We start from the raw sequence: 15096 nt of genomic DNA, 5'->3' as shown, positions 1-15096 counted from the left end.
CAGTACAGTTTATGGAGAAGACTCCATGGATGCATCAATAGAAGTCATAGAGTAGGCTGGCATATGTCAGGCACCTTGCATAGCCCTGCAGTGCCGAACATGATGTACACTCAGCTGGACTGGCATTTAGATGTTGGTCCTCAGCACTGATTTCGCAGAAGGGTTGCCTTTGTGGGCCACCATGAACCATTTGGTACAGGGAAATAGCTAGTGTCTGGCATAATTGGCAGCACACATCAATGTCATGAAAATCGGTCAAGCCAGACCGACTTCTCAAAGGCTAGCCCCACTATCCGCAGATCACTGACACTCAGAACAGGGTCACAGATGTCTTGCTGCTGCTGCTGAGGGGTGCTGATCAAACAGGGGCAATGGCCAGCTGTGGCCAATGTCCATGGATTGTGACTTTATTTCAGCAATCTGAGTTCTTATACAGTTCAGCTCATTACATATTCATGAAAGTTAATAAATAAATGGAAAATGCAGGATGGAATAATGACAATATTATGAATAAGATAGATTGCTACTCACCGTATAATGGAAATGTCAAATGCAGACACAAGCAAAAGACTGTCAAATGAGCAACAAAAAGGACTTAATCTGAATTAGATGGCAGTCTTCAGATGAAGGCCATTTTGGCCAAAAGCTTACTTGTTGGACAAACTTTTGCTTGTACCTATATGTGACTCAACATCTCTGCTATTTCGTCAAAAGATAATCAAGAGATATATAGAGCATGCAGTTTCTCTTTCATGAAGGATAGTAACTTAGATGCAACTTATATGTGGATGTTGATATAAATTATGTGAAAAATGGAGTTCTTTATGTGGTATGTTTTACACAAAATTGTTTAAAAACAAGGATCAGACACCTTGATAATTGCTGAATGAGAAACAGATAGGCTAACACTGTGTGACTTCACGTATTTGAGCAGTATATCCATTACGCCTGAAGATAAGCTTTAAAGGATTACAACTGTCTACTTAACTGGTACTTGAACTTGGATCTTTGTCCTTAGCTGGTAGTGTGTTATGGCATTGTTTGCGTCAAAATTTCCATTATATCATATTCTCCTGGGGATGGTTGTCCAGCGGCATAGCCTCTGTGGAATTTAAAAGATATAGAAAGGTACTATTGGCAAATTGAAGCTTTGATTCAATCCACGATTCATGCTAAAACAGCATAATTGACTGTGTTTTCTTATTTAGTCATGAATTGTTTATGGATCATTGCGGGAAAAGTGAATGTTTTATTATGTCTGCGACGCTTACTGTTCCTTTGTTTGGTGGCACATCAGCACAGCTTGCATCATCAAACCATCGCTGTACATTGAGTTGAGTTCAGGCATATCTGTTTTTTATTTTCATGTTACTGTCACAATGTAAACTGGATAAATGCCATGATCATCATCAGATGCAATCCTTCTATGAAATACAAATAGCATTTTATGCACTATGGGTCACAAACATTCAAAATATGTAGAGACATTGAGGCACTTAATCTAATGTATAACATTAGCCAAAATATATATCCAAGCAGTTTTAGCAAGTTGGTTCTGCTTTACGATGGAGATTATTCCTCGCTATATCAGCAGCAGTCTGAAAGCTAATTACACAACTTACATAAACCGCCTGCGGCTCATTTTTCCTCATCTTATCATAAAACTAAATTTTCTCTATGCTTATTAGTGTTTGCATACAATACAAAATCGCATCTGCATGAGAATTTTCCAATCTTAATCAGCTCGACTGTTACAGCAGATAATTAAAGTTGGCTTGTTTGTGACTAAACTGGAATTCTAGATGCAAAAACTTCAAGGATGGCTACTAGCAAAATATAAAACTTTCGAGCTCTATTGGTAGTTACTATTATTACGCAGGATACATAGGTCCTATATACCATTATCAAAACTGTAATAAGTAACAGATCGCACTCAAACGTAGAGGCAACCATAAAATTGTTTCATCCGCGCACAGAAATTTTCAGTAATTTTTTTGTTTCCATCGTCCAACTTATTTAGCTAATTGTAAATGAAGAGAGATGTAATTTATTTACCACTTTCCTAAGATCTAATTGATCTATCATTTTCCTTAATTCCATTTTTCTGAAAAAGGCAAATTCACGTAAATAAATATGATGATACAAATCTATGTTACAAATTTATACTGACCCACAGGAATAAATTTCTTCGGTAGTATTCCACGTAACACATGTCACTACGTCCTTATGTTGTGGCTCATTTGCAAGAGAAGTTTGGAAACGCATGATACTGCCGATACTCCCGGACTCTTAGGAGCAGTGCAGCTTTTCTTTTTTTTTTTTAACAAAAAAAAAAAAGGAACTGATGCAAGAAATGCACCTATTCCGCATCGGTTGTAACTCTACTTTATTTTTTTCATGAATATTGCTATTGACGCTGCTCGCATTCTTCCCTTTGAATTACACAAGGACTTCACACGACACCAAAACACAACCGTATCCATGACAACACGCGAACACATTTTAATTACACCGCCAAGCGTCCTCCAGAGTGTAAACACACGCAAGGACTCTGCGATATTACGCTGCAGTGCTTCTTATGTATAATACTGTGATTTTGTCTGACATAACAGAGTGCGGCAGTTGTTCGATCAGAGAAACATCGAGTATAAAGGTGAGGCAACTCCGCGAAATTTGCTGTAATGTATAGGGTGCTGTAGGTACTATTTAGACTTGTTAGCTGCCTTTTTGTAATTTTCGAGCCTCTGTGAAATCCTTCATTTGTAAGTATACGCGTTACTACAACAATCTACATGTTGCTAATAATAATAATAATAAAAAAAGATTGTTCTGGAAATGTAAGATCTAGAGAGAGAATTATAGCTTACCAATGCGTCATTAGTAGATTTTTTTCGCTTCGTAGAATACCGTAGAACTGTGTTTAATTGTATGCCTACTGTAAAAGACATATAATCCATCTTCTACACATTTACTATAGAGAAATGATCGTAAAGAGAACAAGCCCATTTCGATGCCCACAACACACACTATAAGAATGTGAAAAGTTGGTGAACAATATTTTCATTTTATGACTAGACAGAAACGATTTGTAGTCAAGTACAGATAGTCTGTGCAATTAGACCTATGTGAAATTGCTAAGCGAGTTTTTTTTCGTGTAGAAAATTTGTGTACTTTTAATCTTGTGTAACAAGAATAACAATTGCATGTTTTGTGGTCTGTTGAAGGTGTTACACCGTGTAACTATGAACATTTGTCCGGAATGTTAACAATTCTCAATTTTATGTAATTAATAGCTTGACTGGATCAAGTTATTAGTAACCCAAGGAATGAGCAAACTTGTATGAGCTCATACTGGAGGAGAACTGCAGAAGGGGGGTTGGGGGGATGGATGGGAGGCATGCATGCATGCTATATTTGAGAACCAGCAGCCATTTTGGAAGTGACAATTATTATAATCAGTGTTATTAAAAGAATAATCCTCATGGAATGACTGGATCTGAAGGCCAAGAAATAAAACTTTTATATTAAAATTGTAATTTGAGGGAAGGATGTGTATTTGTACTTATTGAAGTGCATTTATCAAAGTCATTTCACTCTGAAGGTATCAAATGCTGATAATTATTACACTTCTCTACCAACAAAAACAGCCGTGCCCTCAAAAGTATATTGTTTGAAGAGAGAACTTTAATGGCAGCAAAGTTTGTTAAAAGCTTTATAAAGTAAGAGCAAGAAAATGTATAATTTGCAAAAATGGGGTACAACCTTCACATCCTTAAAATTTCAAGAATTCTATGAGAATTTATCTGCACAGTTACTAATTGTGGAAACATGATGTAATATATTATAAAAGAAATGTTACAACTTCTTATGAAGACAAATACAAATGGAATATGACACATAATGTTACGTTTGCTATAATATAGGCTATGTTTGCAGATATCTTAACCTAAATTACATATGAAGTTTAAAGCGAGAATTATGTGAAAAAGATAATGGATGGGGAAAATAAATTCTGGATTGTTAAACAGATGTCATTATTGAGGCTGGATCTCCACTTTTTAGTTCAACTGTCCTTGTACCACTAGCAAATATTTTTAGTGCCTTTACAATATTATCTTCAATTCACAAAGCAATAATTTATGTTAAGAGTGCCACATTTTCCTTTAACATTAAGGAGACATCCTTGTTCATCTCAAAACATACATCTAACGAAAATTCATACTCGGCAAGGGTCCACCACCTGTACTAATTTTGCAGGAACATTTGCGATTCCTCTTCCCTGATGTATTTACTAGGTCCTGTACACGCTGACAACAGTAGCCACCTGCAGAAAATACCTACGGCCCTTGTTTCAACTTTAGTCAATGTTCCATTCTGAATTCTCAAAGCACCCGTTGCTTCAACCCTGTATGGATGTGGGGTATTACTAGTTTGTCATCCAAAGTGTAAAAACTCCTGTTTTGCTCATACTGTGGTACCACAAAAATGTTGTGAATCTTTATGAAGCCTATGGAATCATCAAATATGAAATTCAACCATTTCCTCTATGGGATGGAAATAATTGGCCATACAGTTCAGAAGTAAAATGATCACTCTTTAAAACACTAACGATCTCCTCCTTCCATTTCAATTTAAGTGACAGAAATATTCAGTTTTAGATTTTAGTCTGTATATAGCTATTTTGTTCAACCTTTAAGTTTAATACACTGCTTTGAGACATAAAATCGATCAATAGCTCCATGAATGGGGTGCCCAATATCCTGTCATTCCATTCTTTCCTTGTATTATTTTGTGTTCAGAGATGACAATAACTTGTGAAATTGAGACTGTTCAATTGGAAAATGGTGTCCCTCTGCATCAGTATCTATACTTTACAAATCATTGTGGAGTTAATGGTGAAGGACACTTTTTATTCTGCAACTTTTGCAGATTTAATTGCCATTTCATTTGTGTGGTGGAGCACCTGGGAAAAATGATATTTCAAATATCTCTGTACATGCTGTAATGAGTTGAATCTCATCTTTTCAGCATGTTTCGGGAAAATACATAAGGGCTGTTGTATATTCCTCGATTTTTCACAGCATACTGGTACTTGAAACTTGGTAAGTAGGCTTGCAAATGGTATTAGGCATCCATTTTAAAGTACCTGCCAATTCAGATTTTTCACTATTCCCTTGCTCACCTCCCATAAGTAGAACAAACCTGCAACCTTTCATGCTACCCTTATTTGCATACATCTAATGTACGCTGTCTGTTCTGTTTGATATGGATATAACACACTTGAGAAATATTCAAGCTCTTTCACACACACACACACACACACACACACACACACACACACACACGGGAGAGAGAGAGATATTTAATAACTTGGATTTTTCATTAGAAAGCATGTTGAAATAAAGTAAATATTTTCTGCACAACAATATCTATGTTGAAATATCTTATTAAAATCTTGGTAAAATGTGGATATTATTTACGTTGTCACTAATTTCATTAATTGTTCAGCTACTGGACCTGGTGATTGTGGAAGGACTTAAAGAAGCTGTTATGGTTTGTCAGATATGAGTCAATATCACACTTTTTTCATCTGATTTTTGACTTTAGGGTGCACATTTTCCGTGCACCTTACGTAATTGTCCATTGTTTCTGGTCACTGTCTCACATTGTCATATATAATATCATCCGTACCATCTAAACAGTAATAATACATAATTGTTACACTGCAGCTCGAGTTACACCAAAAGTTTGTCATTTCAGGTTTGAGAGTAGTTTCTTTCCCTTGATAGGCAATGAAATCATGAATCAGCCCTCTTGTCATATGGAAGGTAACATTCCTCCTGGTCCTCTCCCCTTTCCCTAAGGATACCCCTTATCTGTTATAGATTGCTTTACCTTCAAAGATCCCCCAAAAGGAATAATTTGCTCATCAGTACTCAAATTTGCTTCAAGGTGACGATCATAGCATTTTGACTTCACACAGTCAGTGATAGATCTAGCCTTCCGTAGTCTTCCATTACTATTGCTTGGTTTGTCAGTTGCCAAATGTAGATTGTTCCATGATTTTTCAGATTGGGTCATCAACTTACGGAATGCATGTCAACAGGTTCCAAAACAGCCTCAACCAGAAAAAAATATAGAACATTAATAAATTTCTATGGAATCAGTTGAAATAAGCTCACTGGACAAAAGATTACTCACCACAATGTGCACACACAGATGAATTGTTGAACCTCTACAGATGGCGCAGTGATATTACTCGCATGCTCAGCCGCGTGCACGCACTGCCTCTATGAGCATAAATCAGTAGTAGCCAGTGAGACACTTTTCAAGTGGACATTGTATGTAAACATGGGTAAATGTAAGGACATGACAGTGCCATATGATGCGATTCTGCTAGATTTCTTGGTGTTTAATGGTGGAGTATTGGACATCTCTGCAAGCAGTGGTCTAATACACATGTCCACGAAACACATTACAGTTGCAGTTGGAGAAAGATCCTGATTGATGGGGATCTAAGATCTGTTTCACTGCTTTTGAATCAAAATTACTTCCAAACCAGACAGGAATTGCTGCAGGCAGTGAATGAAGGTCCATCCCAACCTGTTAGTGAGGGAACATTGCAATGGGAATGGCATGCAATGAATTTTTGGAATCGGCCCTCTTGCAAGAGGCCATTGCTCACAGAGCCATATAAAGACAGTAATATCAAAGTTAATCAGGCTGGAAGAATATGTAACTAGTTTTTTGAACACTTCTCCACCCTATTACATCTTAATTGGCCTGCAGTATCACCTGAATGGAACCCCATAGAAAATCTGTGGGACATGCTGGAACAGTGGCTAAAATGCTGACCTCAGCCCCCCTGTAGTATCATCAGTTCCAACAATTGGACAAAACACAGACCAAATTGTTTCTGATTCATTTTTTTTTCTCCATCAGTGATATAGTCCAGGTCAGATACATCACAGTTTTCTAATTGCTGCAGCAGATCTTAAAAGTTCAGCTTCTGACAATGACATGTTCTTACAGTGTGCACTCCTAAAAAAAAAAAGAATATTCGGAAATGTGAAAAAGTAGTCATTAGTTTCCACAACACTTGAAAATGGTGATGGAATCAGCAGTAATGTCTTTGACAGTATCCATTTAGAAACATGACACGCTCTTTGTTTTCATTCAGTATTCTGTTGGAATTGCTCCATAAATGCCTGACATTACGAAAACGGAGTAAATATCAGCAAACATTTGTCTGGTAATCACAAATAAGGTTCAGACGGTATTATGAAAAGGATAGATTGCTACGTGCCACATGGTCTAGATACTGAACAGCAGATGGGCACAACAAAGACTTCTAAGCAAGTAAGCTTCTGGCCACAAGGTCTTCGTGATTTTTTTTTTTTTGTGTGTGTGTGTGTGTGTGTGTGTGTGTGTGTGTGTGGGCTCAAGAGTAAGGCCTTTCGGCCAAAAGCTTACTTGCTTAGCAGTCTTTTTGATGTGCCTGTTTGTGACCCAACTCCACTATATGGTGAGCAGCAATTTATCCTGCTCAAAATATTGTCATTATTCCATCCTGGATTTTCCATTGTTTGACAAAGAAGGTTTCATACGAGGGAGATTTAATATGTACTATGTACAGTACACATTCACAAATTGTAACCCTCAAGACCTGTTTGCAACATTTAGTACGTCAATGAAAATAATCTAGTTTTGAAAATATAATGTAATTCTGTAGATCAAAAAAATCAACTCACCGAGTGGTGACAGGAGAAAATTCAGAGGATAAAGAAATATGCAAGCTTTTGAAGCCAGTGCCCCCTTCTGCCAGGAGGGCCGAAAGGGAAGGAAGAAGAATGAAGGAAAAGAATTGGCAAGGCTTGGAAAATCGGGAGAGTTTGGAAATGTCACCCAGAACACCGTGTCAGGGGTGACTTAATGCATGGGAAGAAAAGAAAGACAGATTGTTGGGGACTGCACTAGATGAGATTCAGACGCATGAGAGCTGAAAAGTGGAAGGTAGGCTAATAAGTAAAACATATCACTATGAAAGAGTTAATAAGAGTGGAAAGCTAAGTGCTTTATATGTGCTAGAAGTAGGGGCAGGTAAAACTGGCTGTGTCAGAAAATAAGATACAGAAAACTAAAAGGGAATGAAGAAATAGTTGCTGAGAGAAAATGCTGAAACAAAGGAAATTAAAGAAAATAATTAATGTGCCAGGTGGGCGGCGAGAACCAATGACATATTGTATTGCCAATTCCCACCTGTAGAATCCTGAGAAGCTAGTGTCTGTTTGAAGAATCCAGATGGCACATGTGGTGAAACAGGCACTGAGGTGGCAACCCTCCTGTTGAAGAGCAAGATGTCCAACAGGATACTGTGCATTACCAATTTACACAATCTATGCCATTTCATCTTAAGTGATAACCTGGTGTGAGTTCTCTTAATGTAAAAGACTCAATGGTGTTTATACAGGGTGTTTCAAAAATGACCGGTATATTTGAAACGGCAATAAAAACTAAACGAGCAGCGATAGAAATACACCGTTTGTTGCAATATGCTTGGGACAACAGTACATTTTCAGGCGGACAAACTTTCGAAATTACAGTAGTTACAATTTTCAACAACAGATGGCACTGCAAGTGATGTGAAAGATATAGAAGACAACGCAGTCTGTGGGTGCGCCATTCTGTACGTCGTCTTTCTGCTGTAAGCGTGTGCTGTTCACAACGTGCAAGTGTGCTGTGGACAACATGGTTTATCCCTTAGAACAGAGGATTTTTCTGGTGTTGGAATTCCACCGCCTAGAACACATTGTTGTTGCAGGAAGAGATAGAATAGCTTTTTGGACTGATGTATGACCGGTTGTTACAGTTTGAAGTTGACTTTGCAGCTGATACCATCTGAGGACACGAGTGACAGATAACTGCAGGATATTGTAGAAAGAAAAAAGTGTGTTGAAGTGGAAATTGGCAAATGAGCCATATAGGACACAACCAGTCACCCTGAGCAATCCCATAATTGCTGGTTTCAAAGCACCTACAAAATGTTGAACATATTAAAGACACCAACCATTTCCTAGATCATCTGAAATATGTGCCTGCCCCACTTCCATCACACACATTGCCTGTCGCCATTGATACCACCTCTCTTTATGCCAACGTCCACCATGTACATGATGTGTCTGCTGCTGAACATTAACTCAACCTGCACCCACATGATTACAAACTTTTGACATTCTTTCTGCTCACCAATCTTTTATTTGCCAACTACTACTGTACCTTTGAGTGACAACATACAAAAAGAAAAAGGACATACCCATTGGAACAAGAATGACTCGTTCCTGTGCTAAATGTTCCATGGCTCGCTTGGAGGGGGTGACTTTCCTGCAATCCATAAGCCTTCAGCCCCTGGTTTGGTTTAGGCACATTAAATCTTTTTGTTGTGCCTATTGCGACTCAGCATCTCTGCTATATGATGAGTAGCAACTTTCCTTCTCTGGTATTGTTAAATACACCTTTGTCATACGTACTCATGGTGAAGTTGACTTGTTAATTTTTTTAATCTGTTAATACAATCTCCCAATTAAATTTTAAATGGCCTGTTTCCAAAGTCCTCGCCTTTTCCCTTGGTGTTGACCTCATCCTCTCCAAGGGTAAGCTACACATTTCTGTTCCCATTAAACCTACTAACAAACCACATTACTTACATTTCGACAGTTGCCATTCTTTCCTTGTCAAACATTCCCTCCCATACAGCGTGGGCATTAGAGGCAAATGTATTTGTTCAGATGCAGACTTTCTACAGCAGTACACCACCATTCTCACTTCAGCCTTCATTGAAAGTAATTACACTATGAGCCTAGTTCAAAAGCAAGATTTCCTGGGCTATTGCATCCATTCTTGAAACTACTGATCTCCCCAACAAACAGTTTAGTAGTAGTACACCTCTTGTCGATCAGTATTATCCTGGTTTTGACTGCATTAATCAGGTACTTCGGCAAGGCTATGTCTTGCTAACATTGTGCCCTGAACTGAGGTCCCTCCTGCCAGAGATTTTTCCCACCATACCTGGTATAGCTTTTTGTCACCTCCAATCTTCGCTATGTCCTGGTCTGACGTCATACTGCTTCTGCAACCATTTCACTACCCTGTAGCTCACCATTTGCACCCCCTAGCACCACCTATATTAGCGCTGTAACTGACAAAACTTGTACTATCCAATGGAGAGCCGCGTGTAAAGCAATAAGTATCATGTACCAGCTATTACGTAAACACTATTTGGCCTTCTGCAATGGTATGGCTACCACCAAGTCATCAGTTAGCGCGAGCGGGCATAGACAGGGATTTATACTGGCAACACAATATCCTTTTGCAGAGCATACTGTACGACAGGGCAGTTGTGACCTCTGTGCCTATTTCACCATGCATACCATCTTGGTTCTTCCCCAGACACAAGCATCCCAGAACTCGACAGGTGGTAACTGGCATTACAACATGTCCTTTGTTCTCGCCACCCACCTGGCCTTAATTTATGTTAATTTCTTCAGTCTCAGAATTTCTTCTCAGTAACTATTCCTTTCTTCACTCCCTTTTACTTTTCTGTGTCCTTTTTTTCTTATTTATTTATTTTTCCACACCTTCATAAATACTATGCGCTTAGCTTTCCACTCTTATTAACTCCTGCACACCAGCTCTCAGGTTTCCAAATCTCATTCAGTGTAGTTCACAACAATCCAGCTTTCCTTCTCATCCAATGTGGTAAGTCTCTCCTGATCCAGGTTTCAGAATGGCTTTTTTGATCTCTCCCCATTTCCCCTAAGCCTTGCCAGTCCTTTTCCTTCTTTCCCCTTAGTGCTTCTGCCAGAAGAGGGAGCCACTGGTTCCGAAAGCTTGCACAGTTCTTTGACCTTTATATGTGTTTCCTCCTGCCACCACTTGGTGAGAATTATACACTGCTCGAAATAATTAGAGGAACATGACGGGTGTCCTGTACTCATTTGAGCAATAATTTAGGATTGGATATGCAACTAAATTTTAGTGTTATCTTTCACAAATTAAGTACTCAAAAAATCATTACATCCTACATCATTTACATAAAAGTAGCTGAAACATCCTATAGGCCTTGAAAACAAACCATTCCCATTCTTCAATGAGAGCCCATGAGCAAACTCGGAGTGTCTGTGATTGAACAAGACAATCGTAAATACGTCGAGCATGTTTCGCACATGCTCAATGAGAGTTAGGTTGTCACTCACTGCGTGTCATTCCATTACTTTAATGTCCAGGCTTAACAAGGTGGCAGGTACCGCTCACCACACTAACCTGGCCATCAGACATTATCCAGACTAGTCTGCGAATAGCAAGTTTTGCCCAAGATGAAGTTGCCTGTTGACAAGGGAATGGCAGAACTGAAGGTGAATTGAAAAATGATATGTCAAGTGAGATACTTCAATAGGGCATCTGGGTCATAATGTCCTTTCTTGTAATCAGTTCATTACAGTCTGACTGGACACATTGACTCCAGCGGACCTTCTGAGGTCTTGTTGCAGTGATCTGGCAGTATCCATATGACACCACAAGACAGAGATTGCCAGATATTCTTCACTTGGAGTTGTTATACATTGGCAACCTTGTCCAACTTGCATTGTGTCGCGGCCTGTGTCCCTGTAGTGTGTCCCCCACCTTTGGATGACACATGGAGAGGCATTGGCATCTGCAGCAACACAATGAAAATTGCACCACATTAAGATGTTGCATTGCATCTGCTTGGTTGAATACAATTTCCAAAAATGCCAACTGCCATCTATGTACCTAAATAGAAAACACTGGAATGGTGTTATTGACTTCCTTCTGAGGCACCACCTGACACCTTAATGCTTATGACGCCAGTAGATGGAGAATGATTTTTAATTGTTGTGTATATTGAAAACAAAAATCTCAGGTCATGCAATATCACAGATACCACCTGTATCAAAATAGATTTAATATACCAGACGTCGAGACACATGCTCCCCTAATTTTTTGTAACAGTGTGTTATATTTATTGCACCAGGTTTGTATGAACATAAATAGTCTTATAGTGCTTTTCTGACATAATTATTGTGCTAGCTATACTTACACTATTTAAACTCTATTTATGAATGATAAAACTGCCAATAAAAACAACATATACTTTAATATACACTACCTATGAGGGACTATGTTTCTGTCCTCTGTCTTGATTTCCACTGCAGGTTGCAACACAGGCACTAGATGGCAGCTGTCAAGTGGAAGTGTTGCTGTGTTTAGAGTACCAAAGCTAAAGTGTCTTAGAATGTAGCACAAAGTAAAACTGTGTAAGTGGTGTGACATGCTTTATTTAGTTCACCAGGACTGAAAGGGCTAGTATGGAATGGATGAGCATTTTGTAAGCAGTCCCCTTTGTAGACTAACAGTGTTTTCCCCAGCTGTTTTGCCTATGTTATGCTTCTATTTCATATTCCTACAAATTATTACAGTATGTTATTTATATGAATTGGCTGATTCATTGGTATTGTGGCCATGACATACTACATTTATGCATATTGTGAAGTGTGCAATTTTACATTTCAGAACTTTTAAAGCAAGTTTCCAACTTTTGCACTGCTTTGAGATTTTATCAAGAGCTGACTGGCTTTTTCTGCAGCCTTTCCTTCAAGAAGTGCTACTCCATTACAAACTGCTGCATCTTTTTTTTAAAAAGTAAGCTGTTACTATTAAAATAGTCAGCCATGTTATTAACATACAACACCAAGAGTAAGAAGACACCTCACCCCCACAAAAAAAGTACTTCATGGGAACGTGCCTGAAGTACACTGTGTCCATCCTATTGAGAAGTCTTCCATCCAGTCACAAATTACCATTGATTCCCCCCCCCCCCCCCCCCCCCCCCCCCCCACACACACACACACACACACACACACACACACACACACACACACACACACACACACACACACACACACACATTATCATACGTTTTGCTCATAAGTGGTCCTATGGTACTGAGTCTAATGCTTTTCCAAAGACAGTAAATCCTACATTTACCTTATTGCCTTGATCCAAGGGTATCAAGAGGTATTGTGGAAAAACTTGAGTTAGGTGTTGTGTGACCCACGATCTTGTACACAATATAGGTCACCGTGGGGTTATTCTGTTCGAGATACATAATTATTTTCGAGATCAGAATATGTTTTGTGGAAGGCTTCCTCTATCCTTCTGGTAGTTGCGTATAAACTGTGCTTTCTTTCAACCACTGGACACAGTTTTCTATTCCAGGGGTCTACTTTATGTGATAATTAAAAGTTGAGTTAACTTTGTTGCAAATTCTGTGTGGTATCTGGTAGAGATTTCATTGGGCTCTGGAGCCTTCTTTAATTTTAATGATTTTCATTGTTTTGGAACATTTCAGTGCTAGTATCTATTTTGCTCATATTTGTAGCACTGGGGCAATGCTCTTGGAATTTCCCTTATAAAACAACACATGAAAATAAAGTTCAGCTTTTTTTATCTTACTTTTCTACCCTCAGTAGCAGTTTGTATGGCAACTATGTGTACCTGAAGATAAACAGATAGGGGGTTGAAACAGGTAAATCAATCAGATGTGCACACATTCTCACAAACACGGCCACTGTTGTCTCTGTGTGCTTGTGGATGTGTGACAGTTCTGTTGTGTACATCTGATGAGCTTAGTCCATAGCTAAATTTTATCTAACAGTCTCTTTGCCCTTTCGAAAACATTTAACCACTTTTTGTCTGGGATGTCATTTTCACAAGCTGTGTTTAGGGTGTGCTTTATGCATTTGAGATATTTGATATGCAGTAAAAATACTTTTATTGCAGGAACAATGTTAATCACAACCGTCTGCCGGGTGTCTGTGGCACCTTCTTTGCAACCTCTGCGTACAAGATGCCTGTCAATGAAACAGTGTTCACCAAAGATTCAAATTGTACGCTGTTTTACAAATGAGAGTCGAAATACATTTAGTGAACGCCTTGCAAGGAGGCGATCGTTGAAAGAGAAATTACTGGCGCCAGCTGGAGAAACTGGTGAGTAGCCATTGTTAATATTGTATGAACATAAGAATGTGTGGTGTAAGTATTATTTTAATAAGTATTACTAAAATGAGTTAAAGCGATCTTTAGTGCAACCCCCCCCCCCCCCCACCACACACACACACACACACACACACACACAAAAGTTAGTCAGACAGACACAGGGAGAGAGGGGGGTGGGGGAATTATTATTACTAGCTCTAAAACTTGAAATGTTTTTTTAAAGTGATCTTGTGGTTGAACTTAGTACTGCGATTGATAATAAAGTGATTTCACACTTTCTGCAACCGAACTGTAATGTGACATTACAACATGATATATTCTCACTAAGGTACTTTTTTAGGCAAGGAAAAAAAGATGGGCAAAAGTGAACTTGGTCTTAAGGAGGACAGAATAATTGATTCAGGGATCACTTTTCTGCTCTTTAGTGGATTGTGTGCTGAAATAAATGTTGATGCCATATTAAATCTATGTTCTGGCTTAGTTTAAGTGCCATGGAGAAGCGCAAAGAACAAGTTGGAGATTAGTTGGCTTGTGGGACACAGTTTATAGGGTACGGCTTCTAAAAGGCATGAGTTCGGACTGAAGCCCCAATATCACTCAAGTGACTGGGCATAAATACTCTTAATTGTGTTAGGGTAGTGTTGTCTGAAAGTCATTCTGAAATGCAATGATAATGGTGCCACACACACACGAATTCATATTATTGTGGCACCAAATGTTGTTCATTTAGAACACAACTCATTATGCACTGATTTTATCATCTTTAAAACCATCAAGTGAGGTGGTACATTAGTTATGTACTGGACTCTTGTTCATGGTGAGTGGAGAGCAGATCTTCCATTTCATCTTCCATATGTTGATTTTTGGTAGTTTCCCCAAGTCACTTCATATAAATTATGGAATGGGTCCTTTTTGGGACATTAACTTTATACAACTCTCAAGATAAAACAACTTTCACAGGTATAAAATCTTTTATTTCTTTACATTGCCACTGGTATGGGACTAGCCATCCATAATTAGTGT

The 15096-nt window shown here is 38.6% G+C and overlaps 2 protein-coding genes across 4 annotated transcripts in view; one reads left to right on the top strand and one right to left on the bottom strand.

Annotated features, from left to right (window-relative positions):
- Nucleotides 1-2298, bottom strand: part of LOC124777183 (intraflagellar transport protein 80 homolog) — a 430351-nt gene extending 428053 nt beyond the window's left edge. Inside the window, exon 1 of the mRNA XM_047252496.1 lies at nt 2171-2298. Within this exon, the coding sequence (XP_047108452.1) occupies nt 2171-2265 (95 nt within the window). The 5' untranslated portion in view covers nt 2266-2298. The remainder of the gene's footprint in view (nt 1-2170) is intronic.
- A 271-nt stretch (nt 2299-2569) lies between these two features.
- LOC124776826 (growth hormone-inducible transmembrane protein-like) overlaps nt 2570-15096 on the top strand; it is a 74055-nt gene continuing 61528 nt past the window's right edge. Inside the window, exons 1-2 of one of the 3 annotated variants that reach the window (XM_047251983.1) lie at nt 2570-2653; nt 13858-14064. In XM_047251983.1, coding sequence (XP_047107939.1) covers nt 13863-14064 — 202 coding nt within the window. In that variant the 5' untranslated portion in view covers nt 2570-2653; nt 13858-13862. Of the gene's footprint in view, nt 2763-12586; nt 12718-13857; nt 14065-15096 lie in introns of those variants that run through there. The other 2 variants (XM_047251981.1, XM_047251984.1) reach the window with 2 other exon arrangements.

Source organism: Schistocerca piceifrons, chromosome 2, assembly GCF_021461385.2.
Source record: "Schistocerca piceifrons isolate TAMUIC-IGC-003096 chromosome 2, iqSchPice1.1, whole genome shotgun sequence".
NCBI classification, from domain to species: domain Eukaryota; kingdom Metazoa; phylum Arthropoda; class Insecta; order Orthoptera; family Acrididae; genus Schistocerca; species Schistocerca piceifrons.
Note: the sequence above shows the minus strand (reverse complement) of the source record. Positions and strands in the feature narration are given on the sequence as shown.